General features: G+C 43.9%; 1 protein-coding gene across 7 annotated transcripts in view; it reads right to left on the bottom strand.

Annotated features, from left to right (window-relative positions):
- Positions 1-9,601: 9,601 nt before the first annotated feature.
- The window catches only part of Dydc1 (DPY30 domain containing 1), a 20,522-nt gene continuing 5,083 nt past the window's right edge, over positions 9,602-25,040 (bottom strand). For 3 of the 7 annotated variants that reach the window (XM_063275815.1, XM_017600331.2, XM_063275817.1), the window contains exons 2-7: positions 23,848-24,003; positions 23,305-23,406; positions 18,763-18,852; positions 14,895-14,948; positions 13,836-13,940; positions 9,602-9,804 (exon numbers count right to left, since the gene is read on the bottom strand). In XM_063275815.1, the coding sequence (XP_063131885.1) occupies positions 9,775-9,804; positions 13,836-13,940; positions 14,895-14,948; positions 18,763-18,852; positions 23,305-23,406; positions 23,848-23,994 (528 nt within the window). In that variant the 5' untranslated portion in view covers positions 23,995-24,003 and the 3' untranslated portion in view covers positions 9,602-9,774. Of the gene's footprint in view, positions 9,805-13,835; positions 13,941-14,894; positions 14,949-18,762; positions 18,856-23,304; positions 23,407-23,847; positions 24,004-24,252; positions 24,387-25,040 lie in introns of those variants that run through there. The other 4 variants (XM_006252818.5, XM_006252817.4, XM_063275816.1 and 1 more) reach the window with 2 other exon arrangements.

Below are 25,040 nucleotides of genomic sequence, written 5' to 3'. Positions count from 1 at the left end.
GAGTTGGAATCCTGCGTGAAGTTGGAAAGGTAAAAGCTAAGTTATAGTGATGATTCAAGGATGTTAAAGACACAGGAATCAAGGAATAGACAGTGTATAATGTTGCATGCATGGAGTGGGGCTGCTTCTCGGGAGAGGCTGCCTGTGTCGTAAGCAACAAAGCAAGAAAATGGGGCTACCCAAGCCCTTTGCAGCCCAGATGATTCTGTTATGCGCTCTAGATATTGGAGGTGGAACTGCATGGTTTGCTATGCACCATGCTGGGAGTTTGTTTTGCTTTTGTCTTTGCTATGCAGCCCCTCTTCCCTTTGTGATGAGAATGTTTACTTCTGTATTCCAGAAGCAGTTTTTTTTTCTTGTTCGATTGTTTGACTGTGAGGAGTTCATTATTAAGAGATTGGCTGGATTTTAGAATACAACGCTGTATGTGACACATTTTGAGCACTGTTGAACTATTAAAGACTGTAGGAACTCAGGTTAGCCTCTGTTCATTTCGTATGAGATGAACATGTGCCTAGGAAGACAAGCACTAGAAGGGTTAAAGTGATGAGTTCGGGTCTAGAGTTGACAAGAGGTAGAGTTGTAATGGTTAACCTTAACCGTCGACCTGTTTGGATTTAGAATCATCATGTGAACAAATCCCTGGGTGAAGTGGAAGTTTCTGGTTGTGTCATGTGATACAGACTCATATGGTGTTTTGCCAAAGGAAAACCCATGGGAGGTCACATGATGTTTGGCGATCGTATAAGTGAGCCTTGGCAGACATTGATGGGGCACTTGCATAGCTAGCTGTGCAACTCTTTATTGGTCCCTCATCTTCGATGATCTTCAGTTCATTGAGAGAGGAGCAGCAGAGAACTTCTGGCATTCCAGCTGGCGTACCATCCTGGCTGCTCCCACTGCCTCATGCCAATTCAGCAGAGGCCTGGTGGTTTCTGCTGGATCATGCTACTGTTGCTGATTTATGTTTGGTGACACTTTTGAACTGGACTGTTGGTATCCTAACACTACTGACCAGGACTGCTGGTATCCTGACAACAGACACTGGAATCACCTCAAAGAATACTTCTAAACAGGAGGACTGCCCCTTGTCCTACTTACCATCTTTACTTCCCTAACTTTATGGAGTAGGTTTGGAAAAATAGAAGCCTACAACTTGGAATACCTATTGGGCCAGTTTCTAGGTTATGCTGGGGGCACTATTCTATGGGGTCCTGATATAACATGACCAGCTGTCCCATGTTCCTGCCGCTATGTTTATCATCCACTGAGAAGGGAAACAAGGGACACTGCATGATGCTTAAGCTATAGAAAGAATTAGTCTCTTTCTTATAGAGAAAACTTGGAGGAAAGCTAAGGTTGGACAAATAACCTGGCAACTAAAGAGGTTGACTTTGAAAGAGGAACAAATTGCTGCCCCTCAACCAATTAATTAAAATTCCCTAGGGGGAACCCACTTTCCTAATCCTAGTAACTATTATTCTGAGTCTAGAGTTGTGTCAGAAAGCTTTGGCCTTCCTAAGCCAGATCAGTGCTGGGGGTCAAGATTTAAATAGAAGTCCTCCGGTTTTGCTGGAAACCTGTCTCTGAATTGGCCATGGAGACATCCATCCATCCATCCCCCTTCCAGTCTATACATTCTCTGAATGTGATTTAAAGACCTGCCATAGACCAACCCCATGGTAGTCTTTCTACAGTAAAAGGATCTGATGCAACAGAAAGAAAAGATACTAAGCCCATGAGTCAGAAATGCATGGGATCTCAGGGACACTTCAGGTGTGCTGTGAGGTTGGGGCACGGAGTGTGGTCTAGAAAACAGCCAGAGAGTAGCAAAGGAGTCCAGAGTCTCAACAAAAAGAATCCTCTGGGTTCTGTAAGGAGTTTAGTCTTGATGACCGAGGTAAGTGCATGAAGGCTATCAAACAAACTATGTCAGTTGACATGAACTGTAACCAGATACAGTTGTTTACAAACATGTTGCTGGCCACTGGACTAGACGAGCCTGCCTTAGAGGAGCTAATTGACTGGTGTAGTCAGAGAGTAGGAGTATGGTCTGATACTTCATTGAGTCTGGTAAGCAGGGAAGTAGGAGGATTCAGGAGTGACTTCCAACTTTCCGGCCTGAGTAAATATGCAATAGTCCAGAAGAGACAACAACAGCAATAGATACAAACACTGTGCCCAGCATAGGCATGAGGTAGTGCTGGTGCCCTGGGTGAGAGTGCTACTCCTAGCAACCTTACTTGGCCTTTCAACTGTGCTAACATTGTATAATTCCCTTGTATGGGTAACTGAAGGATTTATTTAGCATGAATCTAAGAAGCGTTAAGCAAAACTCGTCTGTGGGCGAAAAATGTAAAAGTAAACAACTCTGGCAAAAAGGGAAATTTTTACAAGTCATGTAGAGTCACGTGGCTCTAGTCACTACGCAATCTGCTGAAGCCTCTTGGGATCGCTAAGTCAACAGAACTCACCTTGCATAAGCAAACACACCAAGATAAATATTCCAGCAGTGTCAAAACTGAGATGAGCATGGATGTGTTCAGAATTAACCAATAATTTCAGAGGAAAACACACAACGTTGGGCGGGATGAAGAGCAGGGTAGGATTGGCCGGTCCATCTCCCAACCAACGTAAGCACAGTGAGGGGAGGAAAAGGAACAAGATGCGTGCCCAGAACATATCAGGAATTCTGAGCTGCTGAGGACTCTATCCAGCTAACAGAACTCTATTCTGTTCCAATACTTTCAAGAAATTACGAGGCCAAATTTATGATTCGATCTACAACAATTAATATATTAAATTCTATACCAAGGAATCAGATGTTGCCTCTCCATTCTAGCCCTTTTTCATCTACAGCTTTCTTTGTTCTGATGTGTTGAGAATTGTGTAGACATCTGGAGGCATCCCTGAAGCCACTTTGAATAAGGTCAGCACGGCCATAGCTACCTAATGTAAAATGGTCTTGTTTTCAAAACAGTCTCAAGAAATCTTATTAAATGTATAGAGATTTCAACTGTGCCCTAAGTGAACTCATCGAAATTCAACAACAAAAATAGGAAAGCTAGAAAATACACTTTGTCCAAGCTGAGTGACCTCAGTTTGCTCCCGTAGCTGACATTAGGTCGTCGGCCTAGGGTTGTGTAATATCACCAACAGCCGTGGCAAAGTCACTGACAGTTCATCTTTTCCCCAACACAACTTCTCCAGTAAACCACACACCAACACATCAATAAAGCAGGGATTTGCAACACTCCAAAGACAGAGACTGTGGAGGAAAGAAAGAGAGAGAGAGCTTGATTTCTTTTATTAATCTTTTGTGCTTTAGAAAAAAATCTTATAAGATTTGTTTTATTTTTTTATATGTCTGCGTGTGTGTGTGTGTGTGTGTGTGTGTGTGTGTGTGTGTGTGTGTGTATGCATGAGGGGTGGGGGTTGCCCATGAAGAATGTCAGATTTCTTTTTTTTTTTTTTTGGTTCTTTTTTCCGGAGCTGGGGACCGAACCCATGGCCTTGTGCTTCCTAGGTAAGCGCTCTAACCACTGAGCTAAATCCCCAGCCCCGAATGTCAGATTTCTTGAAGCTGAAGTTACAGACATAAGTACTAGGAACAAAACTCTGCAGGAATAGCAAGTGTTCTTACCTGCTGAGCCATCTTCAGCCCTTAGACTCTCTCTCTCTCCTCTCTCTCTCCCTCTCTCTCTCACTCACTCTCACTCGCTGACTTGCTTTCTCTCTGTGTGTGTGTACATGTGTATGTATGTTGTATATGCATGTGTGCACACGTGCCTGGAGAGCAGAGGACAGCCTGGGCTGTCCTCAGGAGCCGTGCACCTTGTTTTCTATTTGTGATATGGCTTCTCTTACTAGCCTGACTGAGGCTTGCTCAGTTAGCTAACCCGGCTGATCGCCAGGACCCAAGGATCCTCCGGGCTCCTCTGCTGGAATTAAACAAACGAGTTTTCTCCTTCACCGCCTGAGTTCAGGAGATCCAACTCAGCTCATCGGACTCAGCAGTCAGTACCTTTCCTGGCTGAGTCAATCTGCTGCCATCTTTTTGTTTCCACCCGAGTGTCTTGTGTACCTTAGGCCCCAGACCCCTGTGTAGCTGAAGCTGGCCTTGAACTCCTGGCGCTTTTGTGTTTGTCCTGTAAGTGCTGGAGTTCTACCCGTGGCTTCTGATTAATAATGATCACCTGTTACATCAGGAAGGGTAAAGTAACAGCAGCTCTTGGACTGGATTCAGATCCTGCCCCGTGGGCCAGAGGCCAGCTAGCACTGTGTCCACCATCTACTTTCCCACCAGAGGTAGCCCTTTCATGCCTTCCCCGGGGCTCTGCCCTGCTTTCAGAAGTCTCCAGCAGGCCATTTCTGTCACACTCCTCTCTTTTTCTCTCCAGTCCATGCTCTCTGAACTTACACCTCTGCCTCTATAAAACACAGACACTAGCGAGGCTCGACAGAGCCCAGATTATGTAGACTCTTGCATCATGTCTGGATCATAGTACATGTTTTCTTCCTTTTAAAGGAATGGACCAAAATACCAGAGGTAGCTGAATTTCAAAACGGGACTGACGCAAATAAATACCTCGTTGGGCAGAATGGTCACACGGAAGTTATTTTGGAGCATGTAAACATTTCTTGTGACTCATAAAATCTGTCCACCAACCATGGTCAGCCTCACAGCATGGAAAGTCAGTCCGTGTGCCTCCCAGCTGTGAATCCTCCCACACTAACTTGTACTTTGGGATTCAAAAAAATCTCGGGGTGGGTTGACCTGCTGGAGCAGCAGCAGACAGGTTCGGCCTCAGCGCCTCAAATCCATTTGTCACCGTTTGAGTCAGGAACCAGAATCCTTTTCTTCTGTATAACTGCTAACAGTACACTTTACCACACCTTTACATTTTAAGTTTGATTCCTGGTCAGCTTGGAATAGAATAAACTTGAAAAGATAATCCTTTGGCCAAGTGACCCATCCATCCTAGAAGATTTGAAAAATTATTTATGGAAATGGGGGAAGACATAAATGGAGTATTTAAATAAAATAAAACCAAATGCTTTTCCCAAACAGTAAGCACGGTAAGGCATGTGAAGTCAGTCTACCACCTGAGTGGTTTCCCAACATACATTCAACAAGAAAAATCAATAAGATAGACACAGACAAATCAATACGGTGTGTAAGCAAACACTGAGCATGTGGCCCCTGGAGGCGCAAATCAATCAGCAGTAAACACGAAACGATGTCGTCTTACACGTAATAGAAGAAAATGCAAATGAAACCACAAAGAAACTGTGAAGTGTGCTTCTGTGATGGGGGGATGGTAGGAGCGAAGCATTCCTGGGTACCAGAAAGGAAGACCGCAATAGGGACCCCCATGCCCAACTGAGAGGCGCAGTGCAAATTCTTTGGCTACTTTGGAAAGCAATGCGATGCTCTCTAGGATCTTGGGAACGGACTCGACCTATGCCCAAGGCTTCCACAAGGCTCCCTTGTGTACCCTAGAGTGCCTGGAAATTTGGTAGCAATACAAATTTCAATCAGGGTGCGGTGGTAGATGCAGGAGAATTGGGAGTTCAAGGCCACATGAGACCCTTCCTAAATAAACAAATAAAATAAAGACAGAAAAGAGTGTAAGATTTTCAGTCCCAGCCCAGACTTACTGAGTGGGAGTTGGAACATCATAATTTTTAAATCTGAAGGACAACAGTAGGGGGCAAGTACTGACCCAGGAGGGGGAGCTGCATGGGGTTTCTATGGTTGAGGAAAAAAAATGTAACAACTGCTTAATGTTGATGAAATGAACCTGTCTTGGAGGCATTGAGCCTATGCATTCTAAGACTCTGGGATGGTGCTCTGGGCGGGAGATGCTGCAGGGTTCAAATGAAACCCCTTTGCTGACAGCTAGAGAAGCCTGGACTATTCAAAGCTGACAGCAAGCACACTTGTTTCCCACTTGTTATCACCAGAACAAGAAAGTCTGGGTAATGGTGGCATTGTCTGAAGACCAGTCTTTGGACTATTTTACCCTACAGGCAAGAGCATTCTACATACTGAAATAGCATGACTTTCAAGCATCTTTTGATCTTATGGGTATCCAAAGTACGTGGGCGCCATCCACACTGGTGACTAGCTTGAAGGCTGTGTTTACCAACTGTGACTACACTCATTCAACCAACGGACCAAGGTGCGAGAGCTTTCTTCATAGCAACCTATTTACAACAAATGGTTGCCCGGGCCATTGGACACGATCAAATCTAACCGAAAGCCACCAGAATTGTGGAATAGGATTAATGTTCTGCCGTCCAAACTGCTGCAGAAGCATCAGGAGAAGTCACGACAGGCACACCAGCGGCCTTTGGGAAAGCAATTAAAAAACATATTCAATGGTTAGGGTTATCCTCAAGGTAAGAGATTTATTGGTGCCTTGGCAAACAGGGTGGCAGGAGTCTGGAGTAAGTAATATCAGTTTCCCCTTTGCCTGGCAAAGTTTCTAATCTTAAAGGTTTCTGAGGGGAGGGGAGAGGAGGAGAAGGGAGGGGAGGGGAGGGGAGGGGAGGGGAGGGGAGGAGAGGGAGGCTTACGTTGTGAGGAAACGGGCTCAATGAGTATGTCGCCTGTGCCGTGCGAAAGAGAATGTACGACTCAGGCTGAGAGTTAGTCAGGAGACGTCCAGAACGGGCATTGATAAAGATCTTCACAAGCCCCTTGGGACGGAGGCTGAAGAGTCACAGAGTGGGAGCAGAGACACCAAGAAATCTCACGAGGGAGCTGGCAGAGGTACCCGGTATCCTCATCCAAGAGCACACAAGTTAGAAGAGGTAAACAGCACAGGTTTACAGGACCGGACAGGCGGACGCCAGATGCTCTTGATTTACCATGAAGAAACGACATCGAAAGAAGAAACGAATGGTGTAGCCAATGCTTGGTGTCTCCCCAAACAAACACTGTACCTGCTAAACCAGTCCTTGTACTTTCTGCCTCCTGTTCTTGAGTCTCACCAGGAAAGGGAGGAATTCATGATTACGTCACCATAGCTACTGCAGGCGATTTTAGCGAGATGCCTTAAGCATCCTCAAGACCACGGTTCCTTCAGCTCTGTGGGTTAGGAACCTGTTCACCCACTCTGTTCACTTTCCATACAACACGCAACAAACCTCCCAAGTATTAAACACTTCATTGTAACATTGGCTTTAAATGATTTTGTCTAGCTATAGACTAAAGGAAGTCTCCCCAGCATGTTTAAGTTGGGGAATGATCATGGTTGACGGGATGGCCATACTAAGTGTGGATTTGTTGAGCTGTAAGGCAAGGAGCAGCTCTGGTTGAATTGAATCGTTGCGACATCTAGTGGTCACAAGAAGTATTACAGCCACACAACCAGAAACAATTACAGTTTAGTAAGTCAAAATCTGGGTTCCTGGATTTTTTTTTTTTTTCAAAAGTTTCTGCTTTCACTTTGTAGTCACTGCTTCCAGGCATCTATAAATCTGTCTTTTCAATGTGTAGGAAGCTTTGGGACAGTGTGCCATGTATGCATGTGTTATGCGGGTTAGCAGCCAGCCTCCTGGCAAATGTAACCATTATGTCAGTTCCAACGTTCCTGGATAGGTGCCTCCTATCCCACTCTCCAGGCCAAGGAACAACAGAAAAAATCTCTGAGCTCTTGATTTGTGTGCTTGGAACCAAACGTGGGCAATCTGCATTCTTAATTGTTGCTGGGCCATTTCTTCAGTTCCGACAGTTTTAAAATAATATTGGGGCTAGAGAAATGGTTCAGTACAAACATGAGGACCTGTGTTTAGATATGTCAACACCCACCTGAAAGTCAAATGTGAATGCACAAGCCTGTAACATCACTGGATCTTGAAGGCTCACCGACCAGACAGTCTAGCCAAGAGGTGAACTCCAGGTTCATTGGAGAGAATCTGTTTCAAAAGAAAAAAAAAAAAAACTAGAGAAAAAGGAAGCTCTCAAAGCTAACTTCTTTTTTTTTAAATATTTATTTATTATATATGAGTACACTGTAGCTGTCTCCAGACACATCAGAAGAGGGCATCAGATCTCATTACAGATGGTTGTGAGCCGCCATGTGGTTGCTGGGATTTGAACTCAGGACCTCTGGAAGAGCAGTCAGTGCTCTTAACCACTGAGCCATCTCTCCAGCCCTCAAAGCTAACTTCTAAACTCTACAAGCACACACATACACACTACCACCACCACCACCATAATAAACTGAAGGATTTATCAGATCAATTAAAGATCATAAACCCATGATAATGAACATCAATTAAAAGAAAACCAAGGTGATGGAGAGGCTTGGTGGATAAAATTGCTTACTATAGGAGCCAGATAAAACAGCCAGATGTGCTGGTATGTGTCTCACAGCACTCCTAGCACTATGTGGTAGGAGGTAGAAACAGGAGAATTACCCAGAAGCTCGTAAGACAGCTGGCTTGGAATATACAGCCAAGAAAGAGGCCCTGGCTAACAACATGGAGGAAAAAATCAACTCCCTATATTGTTCTGACCTCCACGTGTACATCATGGTACACATGCATCTGCTGTACACACACACACACACACACACACACACACACACACACACACACACACACAAGAAATTAAAGTTTTTAAAATCCAGAAAAAGTCTCTACTTACTTAGGAAAAGGATATTATATACAAAATCATATTTAAAAGCAAAAGTTTTCTTTCTAGCGTTTGTGGTTTTATACCCATGTCATTTATTTATTTATTTATTTATTTATTTATTTATTTATTTATTTACCTTTATTGTATGTGCACTGGTATTTTGCCTGCATGTGTATCTATGTGAGAGTGTCGGATCTCAGGGTTACGGACAGAGCTGCCAACATGGGTGCTGGGATTTGAACCCTGGTCATCTAGGAAGAGCAGTCAGTGCCACTGCTAAGCCATCTCTCCAGCCCCAATGCCCATGTCTTGAAGAACTGAAAACTCACACCATAATCTTGGATTTAGAAGAGTTCTGTAAAGGGAGTTCTCCCAAGATCCCTAGGTACATACTTTATAGGTACCAAAGATCTGTCTGACCAGTGCGCCCTGCTGCCTGTGCCTACTGGCTGATCAGGAAAAAGAACTCCCCAGGTTCTCCAAGACTGTTTCCCGCTGCACTGTCTCTGTGTGAACACTCATTTCACAAGCCCTGAATAGACAGACAGGACCTGGCTACCCAGCTGCACAGAGTGAAGAAAAGGATTCCACCCCCACATCTGTTCTCCAGTGGGGGTGGCTGAGCCAAGCTCCTCCTGACCCCACACCTCCAGAGTAATGGGGAAAATACTCTCTCCAATCCTGGCTATGTCATGGGAGTTTGAATGTTCTATGGGGCTCCACCTGCCAGCAATCTGGAAAATACTTTGCAGTTCAATCTCAAAGGAGGGGCCATATCTGAGGCTTGTAGAAACTCTTGAGACCACCGTCCTCTGTACAGTAGTAGTTTCTAGAACTTTCCAGGCAATCTTGTTTTTCATAGAGGTGTATATTCTTTTGGCTCATCTCTTGCCTCTTTTCGTTGCTTCAACAAATTCTGTCATACTCCCTCAATGTATCATAAGAAACCAATTTGTATTGAGATATCTAAACTTTATTTTAAGGATACACTTGAAGCCTGTTTATAAAATTAATGGGTATGGGGGGTTAGAGTTCAAGTTTGGAAGGAGAAAAATACATGCTTAGGGTCCTTGTGATTTGAAGTTTGAAGCAGGTAGAAAATATTTCTTTTCAGTTGGTTGGTCCTACAGATCTTGATCAATGTTTAAGGCAATCTGAAAATACAAGGTAAGTAAACCTTACTACAATGAAAAGACGCAAGGCAACGAAAATCAAGCTTAAATAATGTCAGCGTGAACCTATAAAGGTAGCTGTTTGAGTTCTAGGTGATTTCAAAGAGTACCAGTGTAGTATATAATTACAAATGATGTTCCAAAGAATGTCCTAGCCACACCTTTCTCATCCTTCTTGAGAGACCCTCCTTTTCCAGAGACATCCCATATGGGTAACATAAGCCTTGTCCTGTTGATAATGAACCTTGGCCTTTAAGGGTCTGGGAATTCCTAATGGTTTCTTCCTACCTAGACCTCAGGCCTTCCCACTCTGCACTCTCTTCAACGCTGTGCTTCCTCTATCTCAGTTAACATACATACCCTTGGCTACTAAAATTGTATCTTCTGTATGGCCCTCCTATCCCTACCAGAGCATGAAGCCCTACTTCCTTTTCTAATGTCCACCAGTTCACCCAATGATAACACTCACAGCTCAGCTGCTCAGGGAAAAAGGCTGGGTTTCCTTCTCGGCTCCCTCTCCCCCATCTCATGAGCCAAACTTAAGTCTATTCCGGCTATAACTTCCCAGGCCTCGGGGAAGCACCGAGACACTGTTCTGGGGGTAGGAAAATGCAGTCTGAGATGTGAGAAGCTAAGCGGGTATCCTCTGACCCCCAGACATCTAGTTTCTACTAGAGTCACACTGAGGACTCAGAAATGAGGGATCAGGGGTCCACTGGCCTGCAATGAGGGGTCCCACGGGCTGAGGATGGCGTTTAGCTGGGGCGGAGGCTGGGAGCTCCAGCTTAGCTCAGCATCTATTATCCTTAGCACAGAGAGGCCTTCTACAGGAGACTTGGGCAGTGCAGCTCTGTAGGCGAAGGCCTTCTCCATGATCCCCATGGTGGTGGTAGATGAAAGACAGTCCTTGGTGCAAAACTGTTTACTGGTTGTTCATCATGGAAAATGGATATGCACCAGTCTCTTAGCGTGGATAAATGCCCTTTGCAGGGAGAAATGTCTGGGAAGGGGAGCTTATTGGCTAACTCCTCAGGACCTCTATGTCATTCATTAGCCTAGAGAAGTCTGTTCCAGGCCTATATGACCACAGGTCATGTTTCCATATGTAGGAACTGTGGCATGTGTTTCAGGGCACCCCGAGTTTCACTCAGAGACTCAGGCCTGCTCTACCTTACCAAGTTCCCTGGCAAGGTCCATTGCCCCACACCAACATGCCCAACCCCCATGTGATCTGGCTTTTCCACTCCCCCAACCCCGCCTTTAAGTCTCACCACTCTCCCAGCTCTGTGACGCCAGAAGCACAGGGCTCCTTGCCAGCTTCTTGCTGTCTCTAGTTCCAAGTCTCTTTGCCTGGTCTCTTATAGCCCCTTCTCAGAGGCCCATAGGCTCAAAGGGGAGACATTATTTATTGGTTTAGCTCCCTGCTTTCTATCACCAAGTCCTGCTGGCCCCGCTTTCTGAATAGCTCTTGAAAACAACTTTTTCTTCTACCTCCCAATAAGCGCTATTAAATATTGCAAGTCCGAGTGGTCCCCACTCAACCCGCAGGCCTTCTTATGCTGTACAGGCCTTGTTCCTTCCCTTAGCTCCTTTAGCTCTTTCTTCCCCTTTCTCCTCCCACACTGTGGCTGCCACATGCTCTTTCCAAAGTGCAGCTCTGACAACATAGGCCTCCCTGCCCTGCCTGCAGGTAACATCAGAGGAAGCCCCGAGTAGAATTACAAGTCTTTTCAGGGTCTGGCCCCTGCTGTCTCCTGACTGCTCTTTACTCTCTCCTACCTGAGTCTTTTTACCCCTCTTGTGTTGTCCACCTGTAATTCTTCCTCGGAATTCCCTTTCCCCACCACTGAGTGACAGTCCCTAACTTCTTCCCAGAACTATCCTCCTTCAGCTTGCTCCACCCTTGTCCTATCCCACCCTCTCAGTACCCACAGAATGAAATGGCAAGATGTCCTAGTTTGCTTTCTTTCTTTTGCTGTGACAAACACCACAGCCAAAGCAGCATGGCAGGAGGGGGGTAATTTGCTTCCAGGTCACAACTCATCACTGAGTGAAGCTGGGGCAGGAACTGAATCAAAAGCCATAGATGACTTGAACCAGGCCAGACTGAAAGGACACCACCATCTCCACTTCAGAACCAGGCCTGGCTTCAGAAGGAAAGACATCAGGCTCAGGAACAACATCATAGGTCACCAGTTCCATAAAATCCCCATCCAAAGAACACCTGGGAGATAACCATGAGGATGGGGAAACATCTCAGGATTGACCTGGGCAGCCCTGTATGGTTTGGGTAACTCATCCTATGGCTAAACGGTCATGACATAGAAATGCAGACCACCTGGCACAAGCCAATCAGAAACCAGCCCATTTAGCACCCAACCAATGAAATTTTAGATTACCTAACCAACTCTCTAAGGTCTCACCAAATAGAGAAGAATGTAGCAGCCAATCAAAATTCTACTAATGTCACCACTTTGGCCCCTACCGATCACGTTAGAGATTACCTAGTCCCTCTGGAAAATTCCTCTAGCCCCGCATTAAGAAGGGCTGGAAGCTCCTCTTGGGTGGCCATTTTGATGAATGGTTGGCCTCCGCATGCTGGTTATTTCTGCAGAATAAACACTCTTTGTCTTTGCATACTCTTTGCATACATATTCAAGCCTGGTGTCTTCCTTCAGACCCTAACAAGATCGCTACTTGCTGGCTGACTCCCTCACTTTCCTTATTTCTTATTCAGCCCAGGCCTACAGTAGCTCTCCTACATCAATTAGCAGTCGAGAAAATGCCCCCACAGGCTCATCTGGTGGAAGAAATTAAAATTCAATTCCAGGTATGTCACATTGACAACCAAAATTAGCCATCACAGTGTTCTCCTGGCAGGAAAGTCCCCCGATGGTCTGACCCAGTTATTCATAGGCCTCTCTCTCATCAATAAACCACACTGGTATGCATAGTAGATTTCCTGATCATTCTCATGAGGAGCCCCTAATACCAGTCAGATTGTGTTTCTCCTCTAAACAGGCAACACCCGCAGGTAAAAACTGCCTTATTTCCCACTCCCTCTGGCACAACGCCTGACATGGACGTCACCACATGCTTGATGAATGAACATACGCACTCACATACCACAACACACTTGTTCACACTGAAATTTATGTGTTTGCAGAGTTTCCACCATAGAGCCAAAATGATCCTTTCCCTAGTGAATTCAAGAACTGCATAGCTCACAAAATTCTTTTACACATGTATTTCTTTTCTCTTTTTTTCCTCTTGTGACCTTGGTAGTCTTTTTATTATTATTTTATTAATTAACATTCCAGCCATTGTCCTCCCCCCCACTCCCTTACACATGTATTTCTAAGAGGTTCTGATGCTTTCAAAATTCAACTGTAAAATATATTACAGATTATTATATATTACATGTAATACGGATTATTATATATTGATAGAAGCATAGAAAGCTATAGCGCTGTGCATGGAAATTGACAGAGGTGTTCTGGCGTTGCCTCCTTCACAGGCAGAACACAGGTTAAGAATTTGGTTTTGTGGGGTTAGGGATTTAGCTCAGTGGTAGAGCGCTTGCCTAGCAAGTGCAAGGCCCTGGGTTCGGTCCCCAGCTCTGAAAAATAAAAAATAAAAATAAAAATAAAAAATTTGGTTCCATGAGGCTGGGGAAATGGCTCAGCAGTTAAGAGCACCGGCTGCTAGAGAGGTCTTGGATTTCAATCCTAGCACCTATATAACAGCTCAAAACCTTTCCCAGGGAATCTGGAACCCTCCTCTGGCCTCCACTGGCACTGTACATGTATAGTACACGGACATGCATACATGCCAGCAAAATATCCACACACATAAAATAAAGGTCTAAAAAAAAAAAGAATCAGGTTAGCGCCTGCACTTTTGGTCTTTCTTTGCATAAAGAAAAACTATTACTTGCCAACCAATTCCATACATACTAGACTTTATGAACATGAAGAATGATCTGTCTTGGGATGACGCATCGTGGTACTTACATCGGATAACATTGGTTCATCCAGTTCTTCCACTCGGCTCAAGTTAGGCGCCCCATACCGGTCGCTGATTTCTGCTAGGGTTTTGCCCGAGTCCATCATCGATTCCTATAGTGATAAAATTCACTTTCTGCTTTCACATAGCTTCAAAATGAACATGATCCTTTCCTTTCTACTTGGAAACGAAATTTCTGGATGAAACACTTAGATCAACACTTTCAGTTGGTCGAACTCACACCTACCACGGTATGAGAATTCTAGCAAGGAGCACTAAATGCTATTTTTAAATTCATTTGGAATCGCAAACTATATAATTTGCAAGCAACCCTATGGGCAACATAACAGGACACTGTGGCTTTAAAATATATCGGCACATACAGAGTGCCCGAATTCAAGGCACTGCACCCCTGTGACATTGCTAAAGTACCCATCTGGACTGTCACTTTCAAGGGGTTTTGGTTTTGTTTTTATTTTATTAAGGCAGGGTCTTACTAAAGCTTTAGGCATGCATAGAAGGAATCAGAACTTTCCAGCCTCAGGCGCTGGGATCACAGCTGTATGCCACCAGAATGGGGACATTCTGACATCGACAGGGCCCTTATTAAAAGTTTAACCACTTGTGATGGTTTGTATATGCTCATCCTTGGGAGTGGCACTATTAGAGGGTATGGCCTTGTTGGAGGAGGTGTGAGACTATGGGTGTGGGTTTTAAGACCTTCATCCTAACTGTCTGGAAGCCAGTTTTCTGCTAGCAGCCTTGAGATGAAGGTGTAGAACTCTTAGCTCCTCCTGTACTGTGCTTGCCTGGATGCTGCCATGCTCCCACCACCTTGATGATAACGGACAGAACCTCTGAGCCTGTAAGCCAGCCCCAACTAATTGTTGTCCTTATAAGAGTTGCCTTGGTCACAGTCTCTGTTCACAGCAGTAAAACCCTGTTTTAAGGTCTGGGTTCATTTCAGATGGCACACAGTAGGTCATCCCTCTCATGAGCTCTGACTGCGTGCCCTCCTCACCCCTAGACGTGCTATCACAGGACGCACAGTAGGTCTTCCCTCTCACCTCTGACGGCATGGCCTCCTCACCCTTAGATATGCTCTCTGTGCTCATCGTGTCCTGCATAAGGTCAAGAAAACATTGGATACTGTTCATTCCTGTTCCATGTTTAGCTTTTTAAGTCCTGTTTTTATAAAGTACTATGATCCGTTTGATGGCAAAAGCAATGCCACTTTCCAAGGACTCATCAGAACACAGTACACACGAAACAATGAATCACAGTTTAATTTATTACTGCCTACTAAATATGCATAACTGTTTATAACGAAACACAATTCTTTTTTAAAAACAGAGCAGACCGGAGGTGGAAGGTAAATCTCATGCCCTTCAGACACACAGTCCTGGGCTGAAAGAGACCTGACTACACTTTATCCTGGAGACCAGTTTTTATGGTACCAGAAGATACCATGCAAGCTTCCATAGGAAAGGAGCGACAGCTATGATGCCAATGAACCACAGTGACCAGCAGGGCAGGATAGCCCAATGGTCCAGTGGTGGTAACCAAGAGCTCTCTAATGGGACTTAAGATCTAATCAATAAGAGAGGCATCCTGCTTGGTCCCGGAAACCTAGCTAACCACTGGGGCTGAGTGAATTCACGGATCTTAAACCACCATTTTTCTAAACCAATGTAATTCCTAATGGCACTCTAAATATTTGTTCTTGAACCCATATGTAAATGTTTGGGCTCATCTAAGGAAACTCATTAAACTTCTCTGAGCAACAGGCAGAGACTGTTACAGAAAACCACATTAAGCTAAATGGAAACCACATTAAAATTAAATTAATATAAAACCTCATTAAATTAAATTGCGGAATCGAGGAGTCTAGTTCCAATGAATGCGTCTACAAAACAACTCATGCACCTAAGGCTCAGGGGACATGAACAAGGGGACAAAAAGATTGTAAGGACCGAAGGATCAGGGAGTTGGCTATGAGGCTATGTCTCCTAGTAATGTCAGAAGTCTCACAGCCATGATTGCACAAACACAAATTGAACAAGGACAACAATAGCCAAAGAAGACAGGGAAAGCAGACGAGACCGTAACCCTACGCAAAGAAGTACAGGCAGCTAAGGAATACTGGGAGTGGGCTGGGGATTTAGCTCAGTGGTAGAGCGCTTACCTAGGAAGCGCAAGGCCCTGGGTTCGGTCCCCAGCTCCGGAAAAAAAGAACCAAAAAAAAAAAAAAAAAAAAAAAAAAAAAAGGAATACTGGGAGTAGGAGAAATGGTCTTCCTCAGAGAAAAGCACACTAATGAGTTATCCAAGGCCAAATTCAGGGCCCAGGCCCTGAAAACATATACAAAAGTTACATAATACAGACAGAGCAGGAATATATATATACATATGTGGGAATGATGGGAAATTATTAATTATTAATGGGAATTATTAATTAATTAATTATTAATGGGAAATAATTAACTAATGGGAAAAGGCAATGAATTTGAAAGAAAATAAGGAGAAGTCTATGGGAGGGTTTGGTTGGAGGAAAGAAAATAGAGAAATGATGTGATTACATTGTAGTCTTAAAAATAAAAGGGAAATGTATAAAAGAGATACACTGTATGAAATTTTTAAAGACTTAATAAATATTATGAATTTTAAAGATGGGCTGAAACATTAAAACTGAAGCAAGCATTCTAACAACTATGAAAAACACCCATATTAAAAGAGCATCTTAAGTAAGATTTTTAAAGAGAATTTGAAGTTGGGTATAAAGGAAAAAAGGAATGTATATTTCTAAATGAATTAACCTTGTCCAAGCTACCGTACCATGCGCAAGTGGTCTCCATAGGTCCTTAGCAACACTTAGACTCTGCAGTGGAAATGTTTGCCCAGCATGGAAGGCCACTTCTGAATGAGAAGGCGTTCTTCTAACCAAGCCAACCTACTATGGCACCCTTCTCTTCATCACTATGACCTTCAGCAAGGTCACATGACTCTCGCCAGGTTAAGGCAGTTTGGTAGTTGGAAGAGGACTCGATCTGTGATTGTGCATATGACCACCCTACTAGAGATATATGTGGTACTATTTTGCAATGCTGATTGCATTTTTTTTCTGGGAAGTTTTCACCTCTTTACTTTTGACCTTTTTTGAGATGGGGGTCTCACCATGTAGTCCTGGCTGTCCTTGAGCTATGTGAACCAGCCTGGTCTTGAACTCAGAGATTCCTCTGCCTCACCGCATACTAGGATCAAAAGTACGGACCAGTATACCTGGCTTTTCCAGGAAGCTATTACCTTGCATCCACGCAGTAGCCCCAGGCTGTTTATAAGCTTACAAGAGCATGACCCTCAACCATACGGATGACTGTTTGAGACTACCTTTTCCCCAAGTTCTTTTAACTGAACTAGAAAATGAATGCATTCCTCTGTAATGCAGGGAGCTTCAACATATGACCCTCTGGAACCCAATAAATTCCAAGGCCCTCATCCTCTGCCATAAACCAGAGCATCAGGAGAGAGGCTAAAATCAACAGCAAGGTGCAGCAGGGGAGATGTTCCCTTTAGCTCTTTATGTTTGCTCCCAGGGGTCTGAAGCAAGCATCCCTGACTGGTCTCTTTTTAACTCGGGAGTCCTCATACATTTGAGAATAATAGTTTTTATATAGTGCATCTATAGGCCCCGAACAAGGGACATGAAAGGACTCTTAGCAGTGATTAAGTGTTTCCAAGGTGGAGATGAGGGTCATTAAGCCAATATGGACACAAAGTATTAGAGTTGTGTTGGCTCTGTGGTCACACAGGCTTGATACCTGGAGCCATTCATATGACCCTCTGGTGTGCTGGATATGTGTAAGCTTATGCACACCCCCCAAAAATGCTCCTGCTACCCAAGCTAACAGATCAGCATGTGGATAGTAAAGTTATGCAGATACTTGAATTCACCCTTGAACATCTCACCTCTTTTACTCAATTCACCCTGACCCTAAGTGTTTTTTTTTCTTCTTTTTTTTTTTTTTCGGAGCTGGGGACCGATCCCAGGGCCTTGCGCTTGCTAGGCAAGCACTCTACCACTGAGCTAAATCCCCAACCCGACCCTAAGTGTTTTTAAAGAGTTGTTCACCCAGTCTTTAATCCCAGGACTCAGAAGGCAGAATCATGATCTCTGAGATCTCTAAGCACTGGGCCAGCCTGGTATACAGAGTAAATTTCATGACAGCAAGGACTACACAGAGAAACCCTGTCTCAAAAAAAAAAAGTTTCAAATGATGGACTTTTTCCTCATTTAATGTATTAATAAACATATCCAATATATTTGATAAAAGTTGCTTCTGATATCAGTATTAATTGAGGGTTCAATAAAGAGAGCTTCATTGGATAGGGAAGACAGTAGCCATAGACAGTCATTCAGAACTCTGGCCTATATGGGACACATTTTCAGGATATCAGAGACTATTACCAATGAAAATAGGTGTTTTTAAAAATTAACTCACTTCATTGTTTATTTTCATAAGAGACATGGAAGTCAACATGAGAACAGATTTTTTTTTAGGTGTAAATTATTTTTTTTGATAAATGTAACATCATGATGAAAAGTTACATATCTCATCTACCAAGTGCCTTCCAATCAGTCGCCATAATTAACAACAGCTGTCTCCTGACAAAACCTTTGGCTGAGTCCCTCTAGAGACCATTGTGACTCACAAAGGTTCACTTCCTGAGCGATCCCTATGGTCCTCCTATCTACGCTGTAACCACTGTCGTTAAACAGGAGAGCGGCCAGAAAGACCAGGGCTTGATCCCATAGCTGATGGAAGTCAGAGCTCTGGGATATGCACCCTACAGTCTTTCTGCTGGCATGGCTGGAGGCAACAACCTCAAGAGGCTAGAAGCTTCTCACAAGCAGACATGTAACAGAGCTTCAGATTACCTTAGTGGATTTTTCTTGCTCTGTCTTGAAATCTTCTGTCTTCTGTTTCTCTTTTTCTTGCATTTCCAACTCCAACTGGAATGCCAGCTGCTGCTGAAAAATCACAAGCATTGAAATCATACGGCAGTTACAGCAGATTAATAGCTGCACATTAGCTCTACCCCTCCATTTTGCTTCTTTGTCTTAGACAGGTCTTGCCTGTATAGTCCAGGCTGGACTCTAGCTCCTAACGATCCTCTTGCCTCTACCACTCTAGCATTAACATTCCTGGAACCACAACAACTGCTTAGGGCACACTTTTAAGTCCCCAACTAAGTTTCAGGAAACTAGAACTTATAACAGTCAAATACTTCTCAGCTTCTACAATGATTGATTTCCCTAAGACACTTCTTTAATTGCTGAAGGCAGGAAGCAGCGCTCACAGTAAGTCTTGAGTGCATGACGACAAGAGAGAACGATCTGATAAACGTGAAGCTGAATCTGGAAACGGACTGACTGACAGTGTGCTTGGTCCTCACACACCATCAGGTCACGCTAGACAGATGTCCAATAATGCCTTTCGACCAAGGGAGACACTGCTCCTGTTTGGTTACAGCTCAGAAGCCAAACGTATCGTGTATATCCTGTGACGGCTAAGGGAAAGCATGATGGAAAAAAATAACGATGCAAAATACACGAAAAGGATATCGCACCCAAGTTTCAAAATGTGCAAATAAAGTTTTATTGAAATGTAGCTAGGCTCGTTGAATTGTGAATTGTCTGTGACTGCTTTTCACTGACCACAGAAGAGCAAAGCGGCCACGACGAAGGCCTGTGGCACCACTGCGGGACGGATCAGAGCTAACACAGCACACTAACCATGTTTGAAATGTTGTAATATCACTATGCTCCAGCGTTATCTTTAAAAGAAAATGATACCATCTTATCAAACAAAGGAGCTAGGTGCAGTGACACACACTTATAATTCCAGCTTTTAGGAGCTTAGGACAGGAGGATCTGGGATGGGAGGCTTATTTGGGTTAATACAATGAGACACTGTTGCAAGCAAACAAACAATAAAAGACCAGGATGTTGAAAGGCACGCTTTGAAAACACAGTGAGACAGGAATGTTTTCTTACCTCAATAGCAAGCTACAGTTTGTTTTCTTTAACATGGTGACACTGCCCTAAAAGAACCTGGTGAGTGAGAATGGCTAAGATCAAAAACTCAGGTGACAGCAGATGCTGGCGAGGATGTGGAGAAAGAGGAACACTCCTCCATTGTTGGTGGGATTGCAGACTGGTACAACCATTCTGGAAATCAGTCTGGAGGTTCCTCAGAAAATTGGACATTGAACTACCTGAGGACCCAGCTATACCTCTCTTGGGCATATACCCAAAAGATGCTCCAACATATAACAAAGACACGTGCTCCACTATGTTCATAGCAGCCTTATTTATAATAGCCAGAAACTGGAAAGAACCCAGACGCCCTTCAACAGAGGAATGGATACAGAAAATGTGGTACATCTACACAATGGAATATTACTCAGCTATCAAAAACAATGACTTTATGAAATTCATAGGCAAATGGATGGAACTGGAAAATATCATCCTGAGTGAGGTAAACCAATCACAGAAAAACACACATGGTATGCACTCATTGATAAGTGGCTATTAGCCCAAATGTTTGAATTACCCTAGATGCACAGAACACATGAAACTCAAGAAGGATGACCAAAATGCAAATGCTTAACTCCTTCTTTAAAAGGGGAACAAGAATACCCTTAGCAGGGAATAGTGGGCAAAGTTTAGAACAGAGGCAGAAGGAACACCCATTCAGAGCCTGCCCCACATGTGGCCCATACATGTACAGCCACCAAACTAGATAAGATGGATGAAGCAAAGAAGTGCAGGCCACCAGGAGCCGGATGTAGATCTCTCCTGAGAGACACAGCCAGAATACAGCAAATACATAGTTGAATGCCAGCAGCAAACCACTGAACTGAGAATAGGATCCCCGTTGAAGGAATCAGAGAAAAGACTGGAAGAGCTTGAAGGGGCTTGAGACCCCATATGAACAACAATGCCAACCAACCAGAGCTTCCAGGGACTAGGCCACTACCTAAAGACTATACATGGACTGACCCTGGACTCTGACCTCATAGATAGCAATGAATATCCTAGTAAGAGCACCAGTAGAAGGGGAAGCCCTTGGTCCTGCCAAAACTGAACCCCCAGTGAACATGATTGTTGGGGGGGAGGGCGGTAATGGGAGGAGGATGGGGAGGGGAACACCCATAGAGAAGGGCAGGGGTAGGGGCTGGGGGATGTTGGCCCCGAAACCCGGAAGGGGAATAACAATCGAAATGTAAATAAGAAATACTCAAGTTAATAAAGATTAAAAAAAAAAAAAAAAAAAAGAACCCGGTGAATGTCATTCACGGACGAGGCACCCACCAATAGTCTCGACTTACGAGAAGGCAAAGGTCAAAGGTCATCAGACAGCTTAGTGGGTAAAAGCACCATCAGGGAGCCTACTGACCTGAATTCAATCCCCATAACCAGTCTGAAGGGGGGAAAAACAGAAGCAACTCCACAATGCAGACTTCTGACCTCCGCACATGGGCCGTGGTGTGTATGCATTCTGTTCCCACCCCTGCATAAATCGCACACTCATAATAGTATTCTTTTAATTTTAAAAAGAAAGTAAATGTTAAAAAAAAATAGAAAAGTTGCAGGGTGTGGTGGTACATGCCTTTAATCCCAGCACTTGGGAGCTAGAGGCAAATTGATTTCCGTGAATTGGAGGCCACCCTGGTTTACAGAGTGAATTCCAGGACTTCTAGGGCTACACAGAAAACGTCTATCTCAAAAAAAAAAAAAAAAAAAAGAAGAAAGAAATTTTAAGATTGATTCTCTTATTACAGCAAAAGTTCTTCATAAAACATAGAACAAGCCTGCAAAAAATATTGAGTATCTAAGTAATTCACTTGTTGTCAAAGCGAGAATGACATTTGCCAGTGTGAGTTAATTTAAACAATGTTGATTTCCACATTCAAAGAAATGACTTGTCCCCTGCAGAATCAGCTTGTTTGTATTATTAGACTTTTGGTGAGAAAGCCTTCTCTGCTGGGCCAGCCCTCCTCCTCTCATGTGTTTCTGCTCACCAAACCGACGCCTTTAACCAGCCGCAGTCTCCTTGTAGAATGTCACCGGACCTTCCGCATACCTGGCACAGGAAGTGCTTCGCTTTCAACGCACAGCAGATCAGCTTTGCCGGCTAGCATGGCTAGGAAAATGCTTACTTTCTGGTGTTGCTAACGTTTATTCAAGTAGGGTAAAAGAGATGAGTGAAAGGAAGTGGAGTATCTTCCCGTGAACTCGCTGTCCCAGAGAAGGAAAACTACAGAGATCCCTGCTTCTCTTCAGTAGGACACAGACCAGCAGGAGAAGCTGTCAGGGGAGGATGGGCCAAGGGACCAGCACTATTGTGAATATCGGTCTCGAAACGTGGCGTCATGCAGGCTGAGGATTTTGTTTCAGAGATGCTTCGGACTAGATCTGCTCCAGATCTCTTAATTTTGACATATTTACATATCTTTAATATGTAAATCAAAATAGAAAGATGCCTTAGGTATGGTACCCAAGCCTAAACATGAAATTCAGTTACGTTTTGCCTTCTACCTGAAAATAATTGTATGCCATATTTTAATAATTTTTGCGTGAAACAAAGATTAACAGTGTGGGATTTCTCACTTTTTGGCGTTGTGTAAGTTCACAAAAAGTTTCGTGCTTAGGAACAGTTTTTGGATTTTTTTTTTCAGGTTAGAGATGTTCAACATGTAAAGCTTGATCAGCCCACTCTTTCATCCCCTACCGTATTATTTAATGATAATAAAATATAATTATTATTAGTACCATATTATTTCATTATTCTTCATGTGTGTTCACGGTTGGTTCTTACTTTGTACAGACAATAGAGACGGTAGCATGAAGTCTGCTTTTAACTTGTCACCAGGTGACACACCCACCTAAAACGGAGGCCACCCATTCTCTGTCCCTGAACTACAATAAGAAGCACTCGTCCACTCGTTTACCAGACCCATTTTCTCTCATGCCTGTGGACAGAGCCTCTAGACTATTTTTTTCTACTTTCTAGTGTCACTCATTGTACTCTGTGTGTTCTTAAACCAAAATAAAGCCCACTGCTCGTCCCCTCACAAGCTCCATGAAAGGACTATGCTCACTCATTATCTCTCTCCTCACCTACCGCCCTCCCCCCTGCCCACTCTTCCTAGAGAGATTGCCTGGCCTTAGAATGAGCACCAGCTCAGCAGTGGGGCTGTTGGCTACTGTCCCTTGGCCTCACTGTTGCCTTGGCTTCCACCCCAACTCACTTTCTGGGTTGTCCTATTATCTCATGCTATAGACTTTTCCAGAAAGAGAAACGGAATACTAGAGAGCCATGTCTAAGTGGCCGGAGATCGTCAGTACCTCAGGATGTGGGTGCACTCACCAAGGGCGATGTTCACTTCAGCCACGCCCTCCCTCTTGTCTCACCTGCTGAAACAAGAGTTCCTCTGCTTTGAGTCGATCCATCATTTCCTGCTCCATCATAGCTAATTCTCTCTCGTGCTCCAACGCAATCAGTTCTTTCTGTCTCTAGCAATTGGTATGAAAGCAACAGCACACAGTTAGAGATCCAGAAGTGTGTAAATGCGACCTCAGAAGCGTCTCAATTACAAGCATTAGAAGGTCTGTTAAGCAAATGATGGTCTATTCACTTGGAAACTATGCAACGATTTTGGGGGAGTTTTAGGTTTTAGGTGAATGAAGAATGCAAAATTAAGATTATACCATAAATATAAATAAAAAGAAAGCAGAAAGAGAAAAAGTGTACAGATAAATATGTCAACATATTTGACATATTCAAATACAACAGAAAAAGACAACACAGAGAAGAAAATATTGAAAATCAAAACAAACTTTCAGTTTCCTCCCCTCTCCACTTTTATATATTGTAATAGAAAAACAGATTGAATACAGAAATATAGACAAGAAGAACCAATTGTCATGCTCTTCTAAAAGGAGCCCCATATTTACCAATTGCTCCATGCTCTCGTTTTCCTTGTACTTATAAATCCACAAGGCTAAATATTCAATGGGATCCAGTGGGCGAACTCTTGCAACTTCCGCAAGACCTTGAGTTAGGCAGGTCCCCAGGCACTGTTGAAGGTATCTTGACTCCATTTCTAACTCCTAAATAAAACCAGCCACAGAAGTTTTTCATTAGCGCCAAAAGTGTTCTGAGTAGGCACAGTTCAAAGGAAAGTGGAGGTTGGGAAGTCAGTGGGGGCACACATCTTTAATCCCAGCACTAGAGAGACAGAGGCATGTAGAGCCTGGTCTACAGGGAGAGTTCCAGGACAGCCGGGGTGACACAGAAAAAACCTTGTCTTGAAAAACCAAAACTAAGCAAATAAGCAAAGAGTGATCAAGGGAGGCCACCTGAACATTCTACTAGGCCACTAGTCGTGGTGCTTCTTATAAGGCATGGCATAAGCAAGTTGGCCTCAGGAAGCTTCAAACCATCTACAAGAGAACTCAGCAGTAGCCATAGTTATATTAGCTTCTACATCCCAAAGGCTCTCCAGCTTAGTCCCAAAACCAGGATGAGACATTAGCATTATTAATAGCACTGTGCTAAGTAATGCTGGTGCCAGTTTAAGCCTACCCCATCCGAGGCAACTGGCAGATAAGGTGCTAGACTCAGAGAGCTTGACTGAACAGCCGTGAGCTCTTGGCTGGCAGATTAATGGAGGGTTTGTGCTCACTTCTTGACTTCACGGTCATAACTCTAGTGGCTCTAAGGTGCTTCTCCTAAGCACTTCAATAAAACATCACAAACTGTCCATCTCCTCTGTAAAATCGTGTATTGTCGAAGCCAGAGGATATCAGTTCAAATCCCAATAAACAGCAAGGGTTACTCATAAACTTCTGTGTTAGTCAGGGTTTTCATTGCTGTGAAGCAACACCATGACCAAGGCAACTCTTACAAAGGGGAGCGTTTAATCGGGGTTGGCGTACACTTTCAGTGGTTCACTCTATTATAATCATGGCAGGAGCACGGCAGTGTCCGGGCAGGCATGGCTCGGAGGAAGCTGAGAGTTCTCCATCTTGATCTGAAGGCCTCCAGAAGATTGTCAGTTTCAGGTAGCTTAGGGGGAAGCTCTCCAAGCCCAGCCCCAACAGTGACACGCTTCCTCCAACAAGGCCACTCCCTGGGCCAAGGATAT

This window comes from Rattus norvegicus, chromosome 16, assembly GCF_036323735.1.
Source record: "Rattus norvegicus strain BN/NHsdMcwi chromosome 16, GRCr8, whole genome shotgun sequence".
Classification (NCBI taxonomy): Eukaryota; Metazoa; Chordata; class Mammalia; order Rodentia; family Muridae; genus Rattus; species Rattus norvegicus.
Note: the sequence above shows the minus strand (reverse complement) of the source record. Positions and strands in the feature narration are given on the sequence as shown.